The sequence below is a fragment of the Suncus etruscus genome, chromosome 16 (genome assembly GCF_024139225.1).
Source record: "Suncus etruscus isolate mSunEtr1 chromosome 16, mSunEtr1.pri.cur, whole genome shotgun sequence".
NCBI classification, from domain to species: domain Eukaryota; kingdom Metazoa; phylum Chordata; class Mammalia; order Eulipotyphla; family Soricidae; genus Suncus; species Suncus etruscus.
Window position 1 is genome coordinate 37,942,385 of NC_064863.1, and position 25,027 is coordinate 37,967,411.

Sequence of the window (25,027 nt, forward strand, 5' to 3'; positions counted from 1 at the left end):
CTCTGTGCTCAGAAATTACTCCTGCAGGCTCTGAGGACCAAAAGAATTTCATGGTATCCAACTCTGTTCAGCCTCATGCAAGGCAAACAACTTACTCATGTGCTATCACTCAAAATCTATGATTGATGATTTGTATATCTGTAATATGTACATTGAATAAAATGCTTTATGTATAGAAAATGTTCAATTGATTATTATTTTGCTGATTTTTGGGGAGCCACATGGAAAAATGTCCAGATCTTAGTCCTGGCTGTGAGATCAGTGATCACTCCTGGTAGAAGAACTGGTATCCAACCTAGGTCTATTGTATAGGTCTATATAGCATCCTAACAACTATTTCTTCAGCACCTTAACAGATCATTTTTATAAAGGGTTCTTCTAACTTACTTAGTATGAGAGGTTTTATTTGTTTGGTGGGGGGTTTTTGGTCTGTTTTTTTGGGGGTACCATACCTAGTAATTCTCAGAGCTTACTCTTGGATCTGTGCTCTGGGTTCACTCCTGATGGGGCTCTAGGGGTCTTGTGGGATGCCGGGAGTGAAACATTGTTCAGGCATGTGCAAGGGAAGCACCTTACAAATAGTCTAATTTCTCCATCAAAGAGAATCTTACTGACAATGGCTTTTACTGAGTAGAAAATTAAAGGTATCAAGTAGTTTACATATACTAAATAATGTATTATAAATTTTGTGTTGAGAAATATGGCAGAATGTAAGAATTTAAGACCTGTTTCCTATTCTTTATTACTGGGTTTTGTATCACTGGAGAATAATATTTATAGATAAAATTATACATTCTACTGATTTGGCTTCCACTTTGACAGTAATATGAAAGCACTAGTGAAGATTTGAAAATAAAGAATATAGAAAGATAACTCCACATATATTTTCCCTTTGATTTGGAAGTAATTGACATTTTAGTGGCTAATGTTATTATTGTCCATATTTGGATAATATCCTGTTTCCACAATTCTGATAATACCATCAGAATTTTTTTATAAATAAAAAAGAAAAATATTCACCTCTATTATTATCCTTCATTATCCCTAAGATAACACAGATGATATGTTGAAAAGAGGCAATCTAAACAACATTACATTAAACATTACATTAAACCATGTTGTGTCAGTCTTATCAAAATCTAAAGACAGATTTTGAGAGAAAAGTTTGTTTTTAAGTCTGATAGATAATTCAAGGGTGATCATACATCTCCATTTTCTTCACTAGCTACTATTTTAGACACTATTTTATATACTAGTACAACAAAAGCAAATGCAAAATTTTAAACTTTGAGTTAATATTGCTTAGTTCCCTATACTATATTGAAGGAAATAATAAGATTTCTTTAACTCCTACTTCAAGTAACCACAGAAGACTGAGTTCTAGAACTCTTGAAAGCTTTACCCTCTCATAGTTTCATGATGTTTATTTCTGGGAAAATAGTGAGGTGAAATACAGTGTGGCTTAAGATATATGAAAGTTTGTATCCCCTCATTTATTAAACCCAGAAGAAATCTCTTGTCATCTATGCTGCCCTTTGAGCTTGTTATCGACATCTTTTGTCATTAATTTGTAAGAGGCAATTTCCCAATTCCCTATTGTTTTGGGAGAATCTTTCAATCTTGTCAGCTAAAATAAAATTTTAGTGCATTTTCAGATGATGTCTTTTTTCTCTTGTGAGCAAAGAATTTACAGATTCAGTAAAATAAAATTTGTATCTGACTCTTTCCATTTGGGAGGTATGTTAAAAGTCTAACTTGTCAGCATTAAGAGAAAAATATATTATTCTCCAGGTAGTGATTTGAAAGAAAAATCAAAGACAATGTAACAATTGAATATATATTAAAGAAGAGTCGATAGAAATCACACAATTGTATGTATTTTGCTTTTTTAATAAATACATAAGCTCTGTCCTGCTTTCTTTAATTATTTTTGATAGCATAGTAATAGGATCTTTAAGAGCATCAGTACACCAATTTTCACAGCCTGATGTAACAACTCATTCCATAGAAATAATTATGACTAACATTAACAGATGAATGCCAGTGCCATGACACAACAGCAATAAGGCATATTTACACCATCTTAACATCAGAACACCATATACATATACCAAAGAAATCACAGATCCAGAACAAAGAAAATTCAATCTTCTAGACAGGGAACATTTATAGGCTTTGTCTATATTTTTTGTTTTATTTTTAAATTTTTCCTCCCAAGCAACACAAATAGATCTTCCCTATATCTTGTGATTTATTTGTAACAATGTACTCATGCAAAAATAATACTTGTTTTATTGCATTAACATTTAAACAGTTTTGGATTTGGGTCCTAATGCCATCATCTAAAATTGAACTTGATGTTACTTCCATATTGTCCTTTAAATAGATGTAATAAGATGATTGTTTTTAGAGAGTTACAAAATGAAAAACATATCCGTTAACCACAGTTCAAAAGTCAAGATTCTAGACTTCCTGTCATGCACATTTTACTTTCATTCTTGCAAAATGTTCAAATAATATGGACCATTTTGAATCAGCAATTTAAAATTATATTTCTAAAAACAACCGAAAGAAGTGCAAAGAAAATATTGTCCCACATCCACCGTTCACAAAAAGAAAGAAGAGCAGCAAGAATCACACTGACCATTATTAGGACATAGTCAGGTGGTGACACTGTAGTAAACATTGACATGTTATTTAAATACTTAGGAATATGATTATTACTATAACCCATACTTTTGTAATAGTTCAGATTGCCACTGACGTTTGCGCTCTGGAAAATAATCAGGAATATTGATTTTTTTAAAATCCTGAATGCACTTTTTCATCTCTTCTTCCACGCTTAGCTTTTCGCAGACTTTCTTTTTGGAAAGATTGGTTTCCCGGGACTTGCTGATGAGTGTCTGAAAGAGTTCACTGTTTCTGCGTTTGTCAGGTGGGGGCATCCATTGCACAGGTGCTTTTTTGGAAGGACGATCCAGTGTTAAAGTGTTAGGTTGGTGAGATGTTGCCTGCTGAGCATTGGATGGGTTGTCCTGGGGAGTGCTGGCTTCTGAGTGGCTGTCACAACTAGACGTGGAGAGCTCATTACAGGAAGTACCGCTTTCACTTCCTTTATCTGCAACTTTATCATGTTTCCTATCTTCATGTTCTTGTTTAGGTGATGTTGTTTTCTGAGGTGGTCCTAAAGAAGAAAGGGGAAAGGTAAAACAATTGAATCAGAACAAATGAATAAATATGAACATCCGATTACTTTCTGTTTTCGGTTTTGGGCCTCAAACTCCCAAATTCTTACAACTAGGCTCAGAACTCAGATTTTACTCCTGGAAGTGCTTGGGGAACCATATATGTGCCAAGTATGGAATCTGGTTGATTCTGGATTGGTTGCGTACAAGGTAAGCAATGTACTTTCTGTATTATAATCCCAGAATTTTTAATTAAACTTTGTTTCCAGTTTTCAACCCATAGCATGTATCTTAAGAATATGGTGGTTGTACTGGTTTATATTTAAGCAAATATCTGCCACACCCAGTGCTGCTTGTGTACAATGGAATGAGCATCATATGCTGTTTAAATATTTACAATAATAAAGTATGACTAATGATCATTTCTGTCATTAAAGGCTACCAATAAATCAATTTTAAAATTAAGTCACTAGTTTCTGAAATCTAAGGAACATAACTTATATAAAGTTTTTTCTAGTGATATTTCTATTTCATTATGGACTTACTTTATTTTTAACCATACTGTTGACACTAGATTTCCATTGTGTATTCATGTATGTGTCTATTTTTCCAATGTAAAAAAGCCAGAGGTATAATTGCTCTATTTTACAAAGCTGTGGAATTCTCAAAGCTCAGAGGTGCAAAATCATCATTTATGCTTTCAAATGTGAGACTGCTTTAAATCATATTCTGTCTCTTAATCTTGTTTCCTGTCTATTTCCTTAGAGAGAAATATTAAAGTTTTTAAGATATATAGGCACCTAATATTATGATGAGAAGTATAGCTGATATATAGTATTCTCTTACAGTACAAGACTTACTAATGCAGGTATATTACCTGGGAGAACAATTTTCAGAAAGTGATAGTTTGCCAAGACAATTTGTCCAAGTATACAAACTGTTTATTTCCAAGAGGGAACACATTTTACTCTCTTTGACTCTTCTGTGGGATTACAATTTCCATTAAACATTTATTGAACATCATACACCCAGAACGATAATAAAATTTTGATTAACTGGGGGCCTACCATTCAGAAATATGCTTTGCTAATCTTATTTTTTTCCTGTAGTCTCAATCTTTATGAACAGATTATATAATTAGAATGGGAGGCAAAGGTACTAGTACCTGAAAGAAATTACCCAGGGGATAACTTAGACTACTATGCAGCTATAACTGAAAACAATTTGCTTAATTCTGTGGGTCACAACCTTAGATACATATGAGGAATACCTTGCAAGCTGTTTCAGTCTTGATTCCAAACAGCTGCTTTAAATATATTTGTGAAGACAGTTAACATTTAACAAATACTGGTGATTTTAATATGCACTCAAGATTAGAATATATGTAATGAATTAACAATACATAATAAATTAATACCACTATAATTATTGAAATTGCTCATAAAGTTATAGAAACAAATCAACAAAATACTTTCTCATGCAAGTGCTATGTAAGGGAACAGAGCAATAGCACAGTGGTAGGGCATTTGCCTTGCATGTGTTCGACACGGGCCAGACCTGGGTTCGATTCCCTGCATTTTATATGGTCCCTGAGCCTGCCAGAAGCGATTTTTGAGTTCAGAGCCAGGAAGGACTCCTGAGCACTGCCGGGTGTCACCCCCAAATGAAACCAACTCCCAAAAAAGAACAAAAAATGTGCCTATATAAAACATTTTGTTAATGTTAATAATATATTTTTAAATTAAAATGAGAAAAATTAATTCCATAAATTTTGTAAAGTGGAATTTAAATATGTAAAAATTATTAAGAACATTTAAAGTGATGGAAATACACTACTGTCAACTGTATATTTGCCACATTTGCAAAAGTGAAAAAACTGCACAGCTATTATGAGTTTTTCTCTTCATAAACTGGTGAGTCTTATCTTGTAGAAAGATATTTCCTATACCTCTCCTAACCTAACAAAGACAGACTAAAATACCTTAAAGAAAATGTGTTTATCATAGGAAGATCTTAATAAATTTTCAACTTATTTTCTTAACTACAGCAAAACAAAAGCAACCCCATATTTTATGAATATTTAGAGAAATGACAAAATATTTAAGAAGCTGTTAATAACATGGAACAAGGTCAATAGAAATACTTTATTTTTTGGAAATATCTTTACTGTTGCCATTTATAGGTGGAATGTGGTGATCCAGAGAAATGGAGCAGAGAAAATGACCTTTTAATATTAACCCACAACCATTATTTACTTTGTTATTTCCTGAGTGGCTTATGGGTAGAAACTATACCCATAGGCTCCTTTGATTTCTGGATTCTAGTTGGATTTAGTTATTAACAAAACTTGGAACCCTTCCGCCATCCCATCTACCAGAGTTGCTGTGATCTGGTGGTATCTGTGACTCAAGATGCATAATCCTTTCTACCAACCCTCTTGACTTTTTCTCTACTTTCTCTTTCTCTGTCATCCATCTCTCTCTAGATTCAGTTAAAACAAAGCTCACGCATATGTGCACAAATAAAACTGGAACCATATCTCGCAACATTCACAAAAATTAACTCTTGGATGACTAACAATATCCAGGTTAGAGCAACCTAAATTACCTTGAGAAAAATATTGAAAAAAAAAAAAAACAACCCTCTCCAGGATATGGGTCCCTTAGAGATACCTTAAATGGGTTAACTAGAGTTAAAGACAACAAAATTAAATCTAAACAATTGGAACATAATTATGTTATTTTTTTATGTAGCAAAAGATATTCAGGCTAAAATAAAAAAATTTAGATTCTTTTAGTTGCAAGGGCCAAAATAGGAAAGTATCCCAGGTGTCCAACAATAGATTGATACATAAAGAAGTTGTGATATATATATATACATATATATATATATACATATATAAATGAAATATCAGGAAGTCACAAGAAAATACTGCCATGCAGTTAATGGCAATTTGGATGGAATTGGAGGAATAGCTCATGCTCAGTGAAATAAAAGAGAGGCAGAAGGACAACAAAAAGAGGATTATCTCAATCATATTGTACTTGAGGACTAAACTGGAAAATCTAAGAAACCAATCTTATTAAAGGATAAGCATGTGCTGAAAAATCACTGTCTATTAATAGGGGCAGGCATATATTATTAAAGAAAGATGCCTGGCAGAAAAGTAATAACAAAATACAATACAGAAAAAGGATGCCAGAAACCACCCAAGTAAATGACTCATTTTGTTTTTGTTCACTGGGAAATGCTTAAGGATATAAGCATTTTATTTTATATTATTTGACATTACATCATAAATGCTAAGACAGATAGTGTTGCATAAAACCCATATTATAAACAAATTGTATATAACTATTATTCTTAATGGCTTTTTACTTTATTCATGGAAATAAGTATTCTTGTGTCCCCTCCATATATACAATTGCAAAATCCTCACAATACACTAGAATGTATATGTGAAATAGAAATAAAAATTATTCTTGAAATATAAGATGGAAGATCAAGAACGATTTTCATTGATCTGTTTAGATAATGGAATTTTATTGAGCAGGTGCCATATTAGGATTCAGAAAAATGCACAATGGCGAATAGGCAAATTTGCAGTTGTAATAAAGCTTGGAGTCTCTCTACTTAAAAGTACAAGTAGGTAAGAATAAAAACATACAGGAAAAAATAGCACATATTCAAGTAGAAAAAACTTTGCAATTTATTTCTGGCAAGAAAACACAAGATAGGCCCATTTTAATTCTTCACAGTAGAATTCTTTCTCCACTTTTTTTTTTTTTTTTTTTGCCAATCTTACTATCAATTATCTTCCTTCAGAAATAAAAAAAACACATCACTTTCAAGTGGCAAAAAGACTAAGTAGAACAGAGTAAGAAATAAATGTTCTACTTTTTGATATGTTATACTAAGTTTTGTAAATACTTAGAGTGGTTTAGAATTATGCTTCTCTAAATATTTTAAACTAGAAATAAAACACGTGAACTGAATTTACATTGATTGTACATTTTTAAGTAAAAAAATAAAACAGATATTAATAAGAATGAACAAGTACACTATTTAATTTTTACACTGCTATTTAATAAGTCATCTTCAGGCAAGGTCATTTATTACATAGACGGCTGAATAAATCTTTATCATGATTACATCATGACAGGGAAATGGCTAACTTTGGTTTGTTCACACTATTGAATGTATATAATAGTATGACACACTTATTTTATAAATTATAAGTGCTAGCAAGTAAGTAGTCCCCTTTTATTAGTATCAGAATTCAGAATAACACACTCATTAATTATACTCTTTGATTCAGCATATTTGAATAACTGCTGATAATGGTGATTAAAATTAGAAACAAAATATGATAATAGAATAATTGTGTTTTGATATAAAATTTAGAAAAAATAGATTCTGAGATAATGATTTACTCTATTTGTCTGGTGTTTGTTTCAAATATCATCTAATTGGTGGCTTCCAGAGATAATATAAATTCTTTAATTTTCCATCATTCCATTCGATGATCCAAGGCTTACGCACAACATGATGATTATTTAAATAACACTAGGTCCTGGAAAAAAATACCAAATGACTGCCAGAAATCTCTCTGTTTCTATAACTAGTAATAGTGTTATATATCATACATACATATATATTTCTTCCCAAAAGTATATATTTCTTCAAATGATACCACCAATCAGTTATGGTATAAGGAAAACAAATATGCCACAGTGCCCTTATCAGTTAGTTGAATTGTTTTTCTATCTCATGAAAAAACAACTCTCTTATGAAAGAGTAATAATAAATTATATATATTCTCATACTAGTTAATTAATTTTAAAAACTTTCTTATGCAATAGCAATAATAAATTATATATACTCTCATACTAGTCAGTTAATTTTAAAAAGACATATTTATGAATATTTTATGCATGTACAGCTACAAATTTTCAAGTACTTGGACAGTTAAATCTATTCACTTTCATGGTTTTATTTAACTCATGAACAGATTAGCATTTTTATTTAACAGTTGATCATATTTAATAAGTAATTATAATTTTATCTACGAACACTTTAAATAGGCTACCAATCATTTAACTTTTTTTTATTAAAAAATTTAGTACACATATCCAAATGCATGCACATAGTCATTTAGTATGTTCGCACTTTTCTTTATTTGGGTTTTAAGTACTTTGTATCAACCATTACCTATTAAACTAAAATAAAAATCTTTGTTGATTTTTAATTTGGGGGTTGAGCCCTGTTTATTTGTGTTATAAATTTCTAGAATTCAAAATTATGTTATAAATAGAAAGGGATATTCTGAGCTGTGACACACTAACCAGAAATTAAAAGTAAATCACTAAAGAGTACCCAAGAATAAATTTCACTTTGTAAATCTAGAGACAAATCTAACTTCTAGTAAAGTGCTTCATCAAATTTCAGAACTCAAGGATAACTGTCTCTAAGTTTATTGATAGAGAAAAACGCACTCTTAACGGACATCATCAACTCTCCAATTTAACAAAGTTTTACTGTAATAATTTAATTAAAACATTTATTTTTACAGAAGTGCTATAAGTGAGAATGACTTATGGGGGCAAAGGGAGATCTTTCCTAGCTATGTTTAGGAGGCCCAGATATCATGGTTCAGTGCTACATACTGATGTAAAAGGGAACCCTGGAGATATAAGAGGGAATCTTGGACCCAACCTATGATGCTGGGAAGACCTTATAGAATCAGGGATCATATAGACATGTGCCTAATCCCTGCACTTTCTTGACACCAATGAGATAGATTCTAAAAGCAGGAGAATGACTGAGTTCACATTAAAGTTCATTTAACTAGCTATATTTCTTTTTTTGGGGGGGCCGGGGGGGGCACACCGGGCTGTGCTCAGGGGTTACTCCTGGCTGTCTGCTCAGAAATAGCTCCTGGCAGGCACGGGGTACCATATGGGAAACCGGGATTCGAACCAACCACCTTTGGTCCTGGATCGGCAGCTTGCAAGGCAAATGCTGCTGTGCTCTCTCTCCGGGCCCATATATTTCTTAAGATACTTTTTGTTTTCTTCTGCTTGAGCTTCAGAGACTTGTGGCATGGCCTTTATACATACAAATAGAATATGTCTATGAATAAATCCTCAAAATGTCAATTATAATTCAGCATATTTTCAAGTGCTATCTATCCATAGTATGATGCATTAGTTCATTTGTCTATTACAGTCCTAATTAAGAAATCTAAATCTGCTCCTTCTATTTATGATGTTACTCATTTTAACTTGGAACATATGAATTTCAGAGAAGTTTCTTAGTTTCTCAAGACCCCAAGTTTTGTATAGCCATTTAAATGAAATAAGTCACATTGGCTATAAAAGGATAAAAGCATGTGAAAGTAATTTTTCTCTTAAGTTATGCATAATAGATTTGAAAAATGATTATATATTAAATTTTTATGTAAAATGAAACTTATTTGAGAAAATAAAACATGAAAGCTTTTTTATGTTATTAAAGTGTGTGAATTAGAAGCAATAGTAAAATATTACATGAGGAAAATAAAACAAATTGAAGGCAACACAATGGGCCCAACTTGTAAAGTTGGAAAAAATAGAACTTTTGATTAATTCTGTTGGCTTTTATTATGTTGATATTAAAAAAGGGAAATTATAGATCTCATAAGTCTTTTGGGTGGAAAGGATAGTTTAGAAATGAAACACATACTTTCTTCTAAAAATACAACAAATGATTTTTTGAAAGTTCTGGATGTGTGCATATTTAGTTAAAATATTTCTATATTTTTGTTGGAATACACATGTATTTCCAAATAATGTTTATGTGTACAACTGTACACTTAACATACCTTTAAATTTCATCATTTTACCTGCCTAGCGATAACAAAACAACAAAAGAGTTGAGATGTAAAAATGTGTCTGCAGCAGATACATTTCCCAGAAGGGACATTACCGTTTAACAATACTAAACTCAATGGTGTGTGAATGGTTATGTGGTGCTTCAAGTGAATGAACTAATCCATTTTAAATATTAACACCACTTGAATATCTCTAGTTATTAAGTGAATGAACAAAAGGAGAACAAAAACCTTCATTTTAACTTGATAAAAATTTGTTGAGCGCATATCATATTCCAAGTTAATGTTCATCACATGTAGAAAGAGGTACGTGTGTGTACACAGAGTAATTCAGATATGACAAAGCATAAAGGAAGAAACAAGTGTAAACTGTGCTTACAGTGAGCTAAGATCTGGGAATCATTTTAAAGTCAACAGTTAATTTCTCACAGTAATGTGAAGTTCACATAAGAGTTACAATCATTTTAAAGTAAAAGGTTTTAAAGTAATGTTCTGACATGAGAAAATTAAAACTCGTTTTTGTTTTCTTTCTATACTCTGTTTTCTCTTTACTTAAACAACACTTTTCTGGTCTAAGGGAAATATAAAAGAAAAGTGCAATTATATGATATAGGCAGAGAGATAGTACAGTAAAGAGGTTAAGGTTCTCTTGCTATCTTCAGTTTGATCTTCTATCTTAGGAGTGATCTCTAAGCACAGAGCCAGGAATAAATCCTGAGTGCAGCTCCACCAAACCAAATAAAGAAAACAGACAAACCAAAGAAAAATAAACATATAGCATTCTTTTTTTTTCCATGACCACTAAACCCTGCTGATTCTCCTTGATTCAGTTAACAGTTTTTATTGTTTTAAAAGCAAATATCTATGCTCTTCTATTCTATGACACTAGAACTAAATTAATAAAATGTTGTTTACTCATGTAAATTTTTTAATTCATCTTTCTGTTTAATTAAATCTTTTGTTTAATTTTATTTTGATCATATTGGCTTACATATCTTTCACAGTAGTATTTTAGGTGCATATTAACATTGAATCAGGGGAATACCCATCACCAAATTTGTTCTCCCCCGCATCCCTGTTCCCTTCTGCAACCCATATCCCCTACCATCACCCCCCAGGCTGCTACAGTAGGTGGTCCCCTCTTTGTCTAGGTTACTATTAGTGATCATCTATCTGTTTGGTCCTGGTATCCTCCTTTGTTTCCCCCTCTATTTGAGAGGTGAAGCTAGATAATTCAAGTTATGTGGTTTTGTTTGAAAGAAAGAAAAGCAATAAAATGGGGTAAAAAATAAAAAAAAATAAAAAAAATTAAATAAATCAAATAAGCTGAAAATGGGCAGAGTCCTTCTAGAGGCTTTCAACCTCGGCTTGAGAGAGGACATGAAAAAGGTAATTGAAACATCATGTGGATTTTTTTATTCGCTACTGACCATATCATTCATTTTCTGCTTAGCATTAATTATAATTTACTGTACTAGGTATTTATTTAGAAGATCCAGATGAGAATGTTCCACCAGTCCAACAATGGAATTCACACCTAAGTCCCCAAACACATGCAATATTCTTTCTCCACACAATTTTCTCTCCCACAAAGACACAAAATGTTTTATATTTCCTTACATAATTCAGATAATTGAAAGGAAACTTATTTTATAATTAACTAAAGGTTTTATAATTAAATAAAAATGGTAAGACTATAAGTACCTGACATACTACTATGAATAATAAAATAACAATAAATAAATAATGCAACAAATAGTTCAATTAAAACATTAATGGAAGTTTTTAAAATGTCTTCCTACTAGAGAGATCTATGTCTTTCTATGAATCTATTATTGCTGGTTATAATTAAGATCACTTTTGGCTAATGAATGCATTTATATTTCATTCCAAACACTTTTCAAGTCTGTTATTTTCTACCCTGTGAATAGAATCTAAAAACCTAAGGATAGTGCACTGCTCTTGAATCTTTCTCTTCACCTCTGTTCTGATTTTTATCACTTATAACAGAGTTATCATTTCTCATGATCTTTTCCTTCTTTTTTTTTTTTTTTTGTTTTTGGGCCACACCCGGCGATGCTCAGGGGTTACTCCTGGCTGTCTGCTCAGAAATAGCTCCTGGCAGGCCCGGGGGACCATATGGGACACCGGGATTCGAACCAACCACCTTTGGTCCTGGATCGGCTGCTTGCAAGGCAAACGCCACTGTACTATTTCTCCGGGCCCCTCTCATGATCTTTTAACCAGTTTTTTAAATTTTACTTTAGTCCTACTTCACACTATTCTACAATCTACTATTCTAAAATCTAATACCTACAAACATCTTCCCTATGAAACACAGTATACAGCTTGAAGACTAGATCCTGACCTTGAGAACTCTTCTTGGTGTGGCCCCATACAGTGACAAAATAAAGGTCATATATAGTGACCCATACAGAGTACTTCATACAGTTTACCAAATGAATATCCCATATATAGTACCCATACATTGATCAAATACTCTTTAACTATGCATATTTCCATTATACTTATTTTGGGTTCCATGTCCTCCAATATCTGTTTGGCCTTTACATTTCTTCAATGCACAAAACCTTCCATTTTCTCATTTGAATGTGATTTCCTATGATTTTTTTACTCTCCTAATTATTTGTAACAATTTATGTTAAAATAATATTTAACAAAATGAGTAACAGCCTTGAAAATTTCTTGAACAAGAGAGCCTACAATCACAAATAGTTTAATATTATTTTGCAAGATTCAATTGACCAGGGTAATTTTTTGTTTATGCAACTGGAAATCATCAATGAAATTTATTGTCTTCCCATTCCATGAAGCAGCTACTAAACAGGTTCCTATTAGTTTAAAAATATAATACTATAATTTATTATTGTGAATAATACACAGTCAATGCTTCACTCTGTAATCTACTTTATAACAATGTACTCAGATTCTCATTTCATATTTGGTTTGAAGTCATAGGTCCCCGGGCATGCAAACTGCTTTTTGGATGTCATATAAAGAACTATTACTAATAACTACTTTAATAATTCATTTGTTTTACTTTGGCTGCTTCTGAACTTTACTCTAAGCATCTTACTGGTGGCTTAAATATCACTGAGTACTGCAGGACAGAGCAGTAGCGGATCATTGGGTCCTTGTTTTAAACTGCCTGCCTGCCTGGTTGGCTGAGAATTGACAGTAGGGGTCTCAGTCTCCAGAGTACTGCTTTGGAGCTCCCCTGCCACCTCTCACTCCAATAATGATATTACCATCTTTTTGTTAGTGAAAACATTCCTTTGAGAAAATTTTGCATTATTCATTTAGGGTTATTAAGAAAATGCATTTGGGAATAATTTACAATACAGAGTATAGACATTTAATTTTGCTTTGAAGAATGACAACACTTATTTATAACTTATGCTTAAAATATGATCAGAAGTCAGAGTTTAAGTGTTCACCTATCTTTTAATTATTTCTGACTTACATATTTATTTTTCCTTTACTAATTTTTGGGGGGGCATATTCTGTCGTGCATAGGACTTATTCCTGTTCAGGGATCACTCCTGGTTGGTCCCAAAGATCATGTAGGACACCATGGAACAAACTTGAATCAGCTGAATGCAAGAAACCCTACCTGCTATACTATATCTCTGGCCTTGACATTTTTTAAAGTGTTTTATATATTTAAGCACCATGATTACAAATTTGTTAATAATTGGATTTCACCCATAAAATGTCTTCCCCCTTCACTAGTGCTATTTTCTCACCACCAATGTCCCTTATTTCCCTTCTCCTCATCCCTTGCCTATCTTCAAGACAGTCATTGCATTTCTCTCCCTATCATTATTATGATTGTTGTTAGTATAGTTATTTCTCTAACAACTGAGATGCCTGACAACAGAACTGTTAAAGAAACTATGGTACAGTGGCAATGGAATACTATGCAGCTGTTAGAAAAAAATGAAGTCGTGAAATCTGTCTATACATAGATGGATATGGAGAATATTAAATTGATTAAAATAAGTCAGAGGGAGATAATTAAATACAAAATAGTCTCACTTATCTGAGATTTAAGAAAAATAGAAGACAGCATAGTAATAGTACCCAAAGAAAATGAGGTGAGAGTTGGAAAGATAAATCCATGATAAGAAGTTTACCACAAAGAGTGGTAAGTTCAGTCTGTCCCTGTATTTTAATTTTTGTTGTCTTGGGATTACATCTCATAGTATTAACAGTATTAACAATATTACTCTTAGTTCTGTGCTAATGGGTCATTCTGGACTCTGGTTATGGGACCATGTGGTGCTGGAGATTGAACCTAGGCCTGCCATAAACAAAGCATTTGCTTATCCCATTGAGCTATCTCTGTCTACATTTCTATCTATTTCTGAGATGTTCTAATGAATCTCCTAATTTAGGGGCTTCTAGGTACACTTGTACTTTAGAAGCCCATTTATGTGGGAAAATAGTTACAGGCCCCATGCAAGAAGTCTACACTAAAATTGTGCTCCACATTTCTTTCATAGGACCTATGGTTAGGAAAAGGTCATGTTAAAAAACAAAACAAAACAAAACAAAAATTCTGGTAGAGAAACCAAAGGAAGGTAGCTAAAAATATAAAACTCCATGTATAGTATAAAAACTAGGGATATAATATCCATGTTCACCATAATTACTACAGCTACAGGATATATATGAATGTTTTTAGGAGAGAAGATTCTAAGGATTCCAATTATAAGGAAAACTTTTATTTGTTGGTGTTGTTCTTTCCCTTTATTGTCTTTACAGGAGATGATCATGTTCACTAAATACACTGCCTTTATTATTTCACAATATATCGATGTCAAACAACTATGCTGTATAACATAAATAATTATAGTTCTCTAATACCTATATCAACAAAACTGGGGAAATTACCACAAAGATGCTTTATCTTCAGAACTCTGTATTTAAATCCTTCTTCTTACCAATTTCTCACTTCAGATATACATATTGCTTATCACTAATTACTGTTTTGAGTTTTTTTCCATATGGTCACCTTGTGCTGAACTCCTTTATCTAGATATAGACTGTACAGAAATATTTGTCTTAATTTCAAATAATTGGACACAGATTTATTTTCACCTGACCTGTATCCTTAAACTCTGTATATATAGACATATACATACATATACAAGTATATGTATAATATATATACACATGTGTATCTTTACATACATAGTGTTTATCAAGGATTATTAGGAGGTTGTTTTATAATACATCTGATGACTACGGGAGAGAAAAATACATTGTGTGCATGTGTTTGGGGAGGTATAAGAAGTACTTATGATGTGCTGTATATAATGAATTATTTTTATTTTAATACCATGACTTATAAATTATTTTGTCTATTATAAAGGAGTAAACCTCTGTCATAGAACCTTTCTAGACAAATAAATAACAGTGAGAAGAAATTGTAAAGAGAAAAAGTTAAGGCTAATGATACTCTTAGGTTCCCATTGCTGTATTTATTGAAGCAGAGAGCAATGGCTGAGAGAACTTGAACTCATTGAAATTCTTCTGGTCCCAAGTGCTTTCCTGCCAACAAACATTTCCATATACTTCCAACAATGGTCACTGAGATGCAACTTCTTGCAGCTGTCATACTATTTAATCGAGTACCACCTCATTTAACTTTGAGATTTATAAAACTGTGCCTGCTACAGAGAAACTTGGTGCAGAATCACTACATTGAACGGAAATCAGAGCATACATGCTTTACTTTAGTTTAATTTTACATGGTACCACAGTAAAGTACTAATAAGCTCAGTCTGGAGATAGCAAAGATGCTTGACGTCCTGATATCTACCAGCTGGGTGCTAACATGAATCTTCAAGATTCACTGTTCTATTCTGCCTAAATGTTGGTTAAAATATGATATTTCTTCGACAGTTGTTATAAAATAATGAAGAAGAGACATGGATTTAAAGTGTCTCCAGTTAATACATAAGGTGCTAATTTGTGGATCTTATAAATGTCACTTTATCTGTCAAGGTCATTGGGCACGTGAGAAAAGAAGTAGAGATATTGTTCTGGATTAATTGGGAGAAATTTTTGAGTCAGAGGGACATTTGATTCTCAGAGAAGAGTCAGTGTGGTCACAGAATTGGAAACTGAAGTCATACAATTAAAATCAAGGCATGCCAGCACTGGCAGGAAGCCAGAAGAGGCATGAAACATATTTTCTCCAGAACCACTGGAATCAGTGAGGCACAGCTGACAAAATGACGTCACCCAGTGAAAATGATTTCAAACGTTAGTATCAGAAACTGCAAAACAAAAAAAATGTGTATTTAAGTCACTCTATTTGCAAGAGTTTGTTTCAACATGGAAAGTGAAAATAAGTCTATTTAATCTAATCCTGACCCTTAAGCGATGCTGAATGATGACATTTGATGCAATTAGTAGAATAACAATTTTAGTATCTAAATGATACAGGACCTGACCTATAAGAGCTGAATTTTTTTTGAAGAGCTGAATTTAAAAAAAAATACATATACCTCTCTCTCTGTATTCTAGCTTCTTTTTTGTTTTGTTTTTTGTTTTGGGGTCAAACTTAGTGACTCTTAGGCGTTACTCCTGGCTCTGCACTTAGAAATCGCTCCTGGCTGGCTCAGGGGACCATATGGGATGCTGGTATTTGAACCAACAGCTATCCTGGGTTGACTGCATGCAAGGTAAATGGCCTACCACTACACTATCTCTATGGTGCCTCTAGCTTTGCTTTCAAATAATAACCTACGTAACTTGAAAAATTGATATCATGTCTAGTCATTTTAGGTGGGCATACCTGATAGTACTCAGGTGTTACACCTAGTGTTGCACTAAAAAAATCACTCTTAGTTGTGCTCAAGGTACCCTATGAGATGCTGGTGGTCAACCCCTGGTTGGATGCATGCAAGGCAAGTGGTTAAACTGCTGTATTAACTCTCAGGAATTGCCTAGTCAATTTTTGTCTAATGATGTAGATTTTCTTCTTTTTTTTTTTATTTCTTTTTTTTCTTTTTTTTTGTTTTTTTTTTTTTTTTGATATTTGAATCTATTGCAAAATGATCGCCTCCATCTGTCTAGTCAGCAGCCCTCCCCACACAGAGTTGTACATCCTTCCTCTTGTGGTGGAGACTCTCAAGACCTGCTCTTTCTTTTTTTTTTTTCTCACTTGAGTATGTCTTGAAGGCAGGTTGTATTAATCTTCCAACTTTCTTCCCAGCTTTATTAGGATTGAATATCCTGCTTCTTTTACCTCTTTTTTTTTTAACACCACCCATCACCAGTGCAACATTCCCATCACCAATGTCCCAAGTCTCCCTCCTCCCCACCCGACCCCCGCCTGTACTCTAAACAGGTTCTCAATTTCCCTCATACATTCTCATTATTAGGACAGTTCAAACTGTAGTTATTTATCCAACTAAACTCATCACTCTTTGTGATGAGCTTCCTGAGGTGAGCTGGAACTTCCAGCTCTTTTCTCTTTTGTGTCTGAAAGTTATTATTGCAAGAATGTCTTTCATTTTTCTTAAAACCCATAAATGTGTGAGACCATTCTGCGTTTTTCTCTCTCTCTCTGACTTATTTCACTCAGCATAATAGATTCCGTGTACATCCATGTATAGGAAAATTTCATGACTTCATCTCTCCTGACAGCTGCATAATATTCCATTGTGTATATGTACCACAGTTTCTTTAGCCATTCGTCTGTTGAAGATTAATCATTAAATGTAGATGGATGTCTATAGGTTCCCTGGGCACAAAAATCTTTCTTAAAATATTCTCCCCTAAAGTCTCTTACATACAAACACACTTAAAATATTCTACCCTAAAGTCTCTTACATACATACACATACACACTCATACTCACTTCCCCAATATATATATACACTTATGAATTTACAGCAGATTCTCAAATAAATGCCCTTTTGCTTGATACACTGTGTAGGGGAAAAACAGGCCTAGCCAAAAAGTTGAACAAATAAATTCATTCAAACCTAATATTTTGTGTACATCATTTTATTTAAAGCCCCAACTTCCATAAATCTATCAATAGTATTAAGTGATGTTTTGTTACATTATACATACCTTATATATAAATACCATAATCAAAGAATTTTTACTTTCTTATATCAGATTCCAAGTATCTCTAGTACATTATTCCTTAAAGTCTAACTCCTAAGATTTTGTTCCTTTATAAACACTAAATAAAAACAGAATATGCAAATGTTGATTTTACTAATTTTTTAATAGAAACCAGGTCCTCCTTATATATTTTTCTTTACTTTTTTCTTTTCTTTATTCTTTTATTTTATTTTTCTTACAAAAGCATCACAGGTTTATTAATGATTCATATTGTAACTCTTAGGGTCAGTTAATTTCTTATATTTTTCTCTTTACTTCCCTCACAGTGCAATACTATGGCTAATTCTACCAGATGTATTTTGATAGTGTTCCAATCAATTAATCTTTAGTATTCAGTCACTTAGCTATGATTCTCATAAGCTCTTACTGAATTGATTTTAATAACTTTTTAAATTCTTACAGAATATGTTGCAATGAACTAAAACTCTTTAAAGGTCTAAAGTCTACATGTTGCTATCTATACTAAGACAGAAGCTACATATCATTGAAAAGTGATTTTATTATCATATCTGTTGTCAAAAAATGTCAAAGCCTTTTTGAAATATACCAAATTTCTTAGACACATCATCAAGGCTTTCCATGACATGCTCTCATTTGGATCTCCCACATTATTTCTACAACCCTTATTTTCTAGTTAAGCGAAATTAGAGATAATAATTTCCTAAATTTCACATATATTGTTGGGTTTAAATCCTTTCCCTATATAAGAAACTAGCAGGGTTTTTATTTGTGTCATACATACAGGAATAAATTTTTTACTGTTTTTGTATATACTTGGTACATATTTCATGAAACAAGTTTTAAGCTATGGGAGTATAATTTTAACAAAGACTTAGACAACTATAATGTATTACCAACCCAGATAAGGTAAGATTGGGGTAGGGAGTAATGTTATGAAAAATTGGAAACATCTGGAATAATTTAAAGTGTCAGTGGAGTAAAAAGCATAAAGTCTTTTCTCAGTTAACTGCAAAGCTCTCATATATGACTGCAGTTTACTAAATTCTTCAAGCTAGCTTCAGTAGTATAAAGAGTGCTAAACAAGAGATTTCTCAGTGCTTGTGTATCAATCTCAGTGACTATACAGATCCATCTATTAAACAAGTATTTTAGGCAAAATGAAATACTAATACCATCAGAATAAGTGCTTAATAAACCTGTTATCACGTTTAAGTAGTTACTAATTATCTAGTATTATAACTGAAATATCTATGAAACAAGTTGTGCACTTCACTAAAGAACTATAATTTAAATGCATAATCTTAAAATTTCTATAAGCATTTTTGGAGCCATACACCACATCTCATGGTGCTCAAGACTTATCCTGGCTCTGTATTCAGTACTCATTTTTGGCAGGCTTGGAGACCATATTATTTGCTAGGGATGGAACCAGTATTGGCTACATGCAAAACAAGTACCTTACCAGCTCTATAATGATGGTCCCTCTATGCACATTTTAGAATTTTAGAAACTAATAGAAAAAGATGAGAAAATTGAAAATTAGTTGTGGAAAAATATTAGTTGTTCTAATGAAAAATAGTAATAAAATATAACTTAGAAATAATATATTTATTTTTGTTCTTCAAAGAGTCACGTGTCTTCAACTCTGAATTTTGAACCTATGACCAGAGTGACCAAATTTACTAGATTAACCCCTCATCTTTTTCTTTTTTTCGGAGGGGGTCACACCTAGCAACACTCAAGGGTTACTCCTGGATCTACACTCAGAAATCACTCCTGGCAGGCTTGGAGGACCATAGGGGATGTCGGGATTCGAATCACTATCCTGTATGCAAGGCAAATGCCCTACCTTCATGCTATCTCTCTGGCCCCATCCCTCATCTTTTTATAGTCTGAAAGAAAAATGTGTTTCAAGATGTAGAAAAGAGTAAAAGACAAACACAAATGTATACAAATATATTCACAAGAACATATTAAAGCTATACATACTTTAGGATAAGAGAATTTGTAAACACAGAAACGAAGACTTTTTGTCAATATTTTTCCATCAGTATAAAAGTAAAGCAATAGTTTTGCACCATTTCGTAATAATATGTATTTTATATTTTTTCTGTGAGCCAGTAACTAGTTGAAAGTCATAATCAACTTGAAAATAAAAAACCTTTCTCATGAAATAAAATCATAAAGGAAAATAAATGAGTCCAAATTTACTTAGAATTGTTTAAATATTTCTGCAAATTCTATTGATATGGACCACATACTCAATGCTTATTTGGTCAAGTATCACAAAAATGTGATATTACATAAAGTATCACATTTATGTCGCCTTACTGATATTTCGAAGTAGCAAATTGCCTACTGTACCAATATAAATTTATTTAAACCAAGGTTTAGATAGAAGTATATCTATCTAAATATAGATATTTAGATATCTATATGTAACAATATCACATACGGGCAGGGGTGGCAGAAACTTAATTTAGAGGGGCTTATGTCTGATTTTAGTGTTCATTATGAGTTAACCTCTTAAATTCACTGATTCAAAACTCTGGAAAATGATGTGAAAACCAACTTTTCTGAAATCCTAAAGACAATCTAGAATTAACTGTAATGCCAAATAGCATTAAACTCACAAGGATGCATATCTGGGAAAATTTTGTAAGAATATATTTGTATAAAGTAATTACTACATTAGAGTTTCTTGATTTTTATGCTAATACACTTTATATAATAACCAGGAATTTCAACTAAAATTTAAAAATTTTTAACATAAAAATATAGACAAATTTCTCACTGGAAAGTATATTTCCATTCAAATAAATGCTTATATTGAAAATGTAGCTAAAACTTAATTTTGTCAGTTTGGGCCAATATAAATGGGCCCCTTTTTCTTTTTCTTTTTCTTTTTTTTTTGTTTTGTTTTTTCGGGCCACACCCATTTGATGCTCAGGGGTTACTCCTGCCTAAGCGCTCAGAAATTGCCCCTGGCTTGGGGGGACCATATGGGATGCTAGGGGATCGAACCGCAGTCCTTCCTTGGCTAGCGCTTGCAAGGCAGACACCTTACCTCTAGCGCCACCTCGCTGGCCCCATGGGCCCCTTTCACTAATTGAATAGGTACAGGTGAAGATTCAAATGTGATGAAAACAGAAAATAAATATATAGTTGATACAAATTCTACTATACAATTACAGTGTAAAAATAATTAGGAAAACATGAAAAGAGGTCTAAAGGAAAGATTAAAAAATTATCTTGGAACTCATGTTTACTCAATCACAGACATGTAAGTAATAGATATTTACAAAAGGTTACAACTCAGCCAGTTTTACTTGGGAAAAGAGTGAGTGTTGTTTCTGAATACCAAGAGACAACAGAAGACTAAATGTCAAAAATGTTTCAGTGAGTATGGTCAAGGGAGTTAAGTATTCCTGTTTAGAATTCGGAAGATCTATCCAATCTTGCAACTTTCTAAGTCATTACCAGGAGACAACACTCTAGGAACAAACCCAACATGACTCTCCAGTTTGTATATATATTTAACTGGTGTCTGCAATGCTACATTCATGGCTAGTGCACACCAACCACACATGACCCAACATGAAAAAAACTCCTGGAAAGCCATGGAGCTGACAGACTGCTTAATAAATGTGTAGACACCAAAGTAGAAATTCTCCCCTGCCTGGCTAAGTGGGGACAGGTACTGTTTAAATGAGCTTGCTTAGTTTGTCAGAGTTTGTAGACAGCTGGGTATTTTGCCTTGAAGCAAGTTCTCTCGGGCATTTACAAATTAGGCTTCCGGTTGGAAGCCAAGTCTAGACCTCATTCTATCTCATTATAACTTCTAAAATATATGAACTATATTTTGTAAAAGAAGGCACATTCAGAACTGAACCTTTCAATGATGTGCACTTCTTGATCAGGAAAGGTTCTGACACGAGTTAGGAATTTCTTCTAAGAGCTTTTGGAACCTAATTAAATAATGAATAAATTCTGTCAGAGTTGAGATGCCTTAAACTTTCATGTAACTTTATAGTGCACTTTAGTCTAAACCTAATATTTCAATAGCAGCTTTGACATCAATCTCCCTTTTCTGACATTAAAGTCTTAACAAATTAAAAGTAAAAGATGGTGAACTGTTACTAATAAAATTATTACAAGATAAGAAAGATGTACCTTTAATATCTTCTGGAAAGATCAGTCAAAATGGCTATGTAAAGAATAAATTTTCATTTGGCATACTGAGGAATATCATGTTTAATTATAATTTATATTAGCGGTCAGCTACTAAAGACAAATGATAGAAATTTTAATATATGATGCATTAGTAAAAAAAGTATGCTCAAGAATGATGCATAAGCATTGAATGTATTTTTAAAGTACTCATAACACAGAATTCACATGAACAAATACTCTGATTCTGTGCAGAGCAATGAAAGTCATTTGAACTAGTCATTCTTTTCCAACTTAAATTACATACAGTTTGAATAATTTTTTTTAATTTTTTGTTTTTAATTATGAGAACAAAGATGCAACAAAAGAGGACAAGGTAAAGTTACAGTGGAAGGACAATCACCCATAACATAATTCTCAGAAGAAGTCCCCTTGCTGATATCTTAACTTTGAACTTTCAGCAAAAGAACATTAAGATAAATAAAACAGAATCCATGTACAATTACTTTGTTCCTCAAGTCCCCAGATTGTAACACATTGTAATATTTCTTAACAGCACACAAGGCAATCTAAAGTCATAAAACTTACATAACTCCTTAAACATTACAGGCATAGTATTTTTTTACATTTTCATGTACATGCATATTAGCTTAAGTTTACCCCAAATTTTAAGTGGATTTTTTAAGGATTAGAGTCAAAGGAGCACAGTAAAAATGGTGTTAGAGTGGCAATTGTTGTTTGCATAGGCCCACCAAAATATGAGGGGCATGGAAAGGAATAACCTTGGCCTAAATACAAAGAGACCCGGCCCTTGAAGTTTCCTGGCATAAGAACAACTCTAGGCTCCAGGCAAGCTAGATCGTCCAATCCAAGACATTGTCTGTAGTGCCAACACACTTTTATTTTTCACACAGTCTCTGTTGTTGGTATCATGTTTCTGTATTAAAGATCCTGAAATCTGCATATCCTACATTGAAGTCAGGATGTGGAGTGTCCTCTCGTTTTACCTCACAATCAAAGGGCAATGCAGGGAGCCCTGTCCTGTAAGCAGGTCATTGTTGTTGTTGTTAAGTCTTCTCAGTGTTAAGGGAAGTCTCTTTTGAGCAGGTCAATGTCTGAGCAGTGTAGAGTCTTCCGTGGTATAGGATTGCTTCCAGGTGATGTTATAGACAAGGCTGGATGTTTCCTGGATGGCTTCCCTGGTTCAGGGGTCAATGGAAAATGTCCTTTCTTCTGAGGTCTGTGCCAGGTCCTTATGTCAATGTTCAGGGTGTAAGGTCCCTTTGCACTACAAGATTTGTGTGTTCCAATCTCTATTAGATAGGATCTTATTTGTATGTATAGTATTTTCCCATTTTAATATGCCTATGCAAAAAAGGAGCAATGCCAAGTGGCGTTATTGGCGCATATGGGGGCCATAAAAACAAGTCCAACAATTCCCATGATATGGTTCAATCATAAGCATTAAACTGGGGTACTCTTTCACCAAAATTCCTTGTTAAACAGCTCATAAAGAGAAGATAAAAAAGTGGTTAGAATTGTCACTGTATAAGACAACATTTAGTAAGAATTATAGCAGTCAGAGAAAAAACAAAATATTCTAAAGAAATACATGTCATTTTATGTATCTTGAAACAGTTTGGGGTTGTGCACACAATGCACGACTTTGGTCTGTGATTCGGATTGCACAGTAAGAAGTTAAAAAGAGTAATGTAGGTTAGTGATGTTTGGGGGGGGTGAGAGAGTTTAAGGAGTAAAAAAGAGCTTTGTAGGAGTGTGGGAAAGGCAGTATACAAAATGAACATTCTGGATACGCAAAACATAACATAAGGATAAGGAATACTCTTAATACATAAAGTGCGGTTCTGTAGTTTGTGGATGCATAGGGAGGAATTTCTCACCCCTCCCCCCAGGGCCTGATTAACCAGGGGTGGCCCTGAAGACCCACCTGGTGTGGGGGGGATCTTGGACCCCTGGACTAAGTGGTCAGCCCAGGGGGCCTATGGCTAGCTGTCCTGCCCAGAGCCCCCAACATACCAGTCGAAGACACAGTTTGAGTAAAATATGCAAATATATACATTCCACTTAGGAAAAAATGTCCTAGAAAGGAACAAAATTTATAATTATTTAATAACAAGAAATGTATACAAAGATAACTAATGCATTCAGGATTATGATTTACATTATTATTTACTTAAATGCAAACATGACTATATTTTAACCTGAAGTACAAAAATGCTTTTACCAATAAAGAATCAATACTTTTGCACAAATTACTGTTTGCCCATTTATCTTTGTGTTATAAACTACTTTGTAATCAAACCTGCAAGGTCAAAACCATAACCATAAAGACTGAGAAGCTATTAATTGTATAGATGAAAGAGCAAATACAAATTTTAATGTTTTTGTCTTATTGATTGGTTTTTACCAATTTAGTTTATAGTAAAATATATGCACAAACCCGTTTTAATAAAGTTCTCTATTGCTACTTTATTAATAACATAATTTTTATTAACATTTTATAACAAATTTTATTAAAACTATTGCCTTTAAGCACAGAGCATTGAAGACTTAGCAGAAAGTGTGACATAGGCTATACACTGTAGAAAATTAGAAATTAAAATATAGTAAAAGAAAAAATTACACAAAACAATGTCCATGTGATTCT

The 25,027-nt window shown here is 33.0% G+C and overlaps 1 protein-coding gene across 1 annotated transcript in view; it reads right to left on the minus strand.

The window, feature by feature from the left end:
- Nucleotides 1-1,878: 1,878 nt before the first annotated feature.
- Nucleotides 1,879-25,027, minus strand: part of KCTD8 (potassium channel tetramerization domain containing 8) — a 239,019-nt gene continuing 215,870 nt past the window's right edge. The window contains exon 2 of the mRNA XM_049790150.1: nucleotides 1,879-3,184. Coding sequence (XP_049646107.1) covers nucleotides 2,724-3,184 — 461 coding nt within the window. The 3' untranslated portion in view covers nucleotides 1,879-2,723. The remainder of the gene's footprint in view (nucleotides 3,185-25,027) is intronic.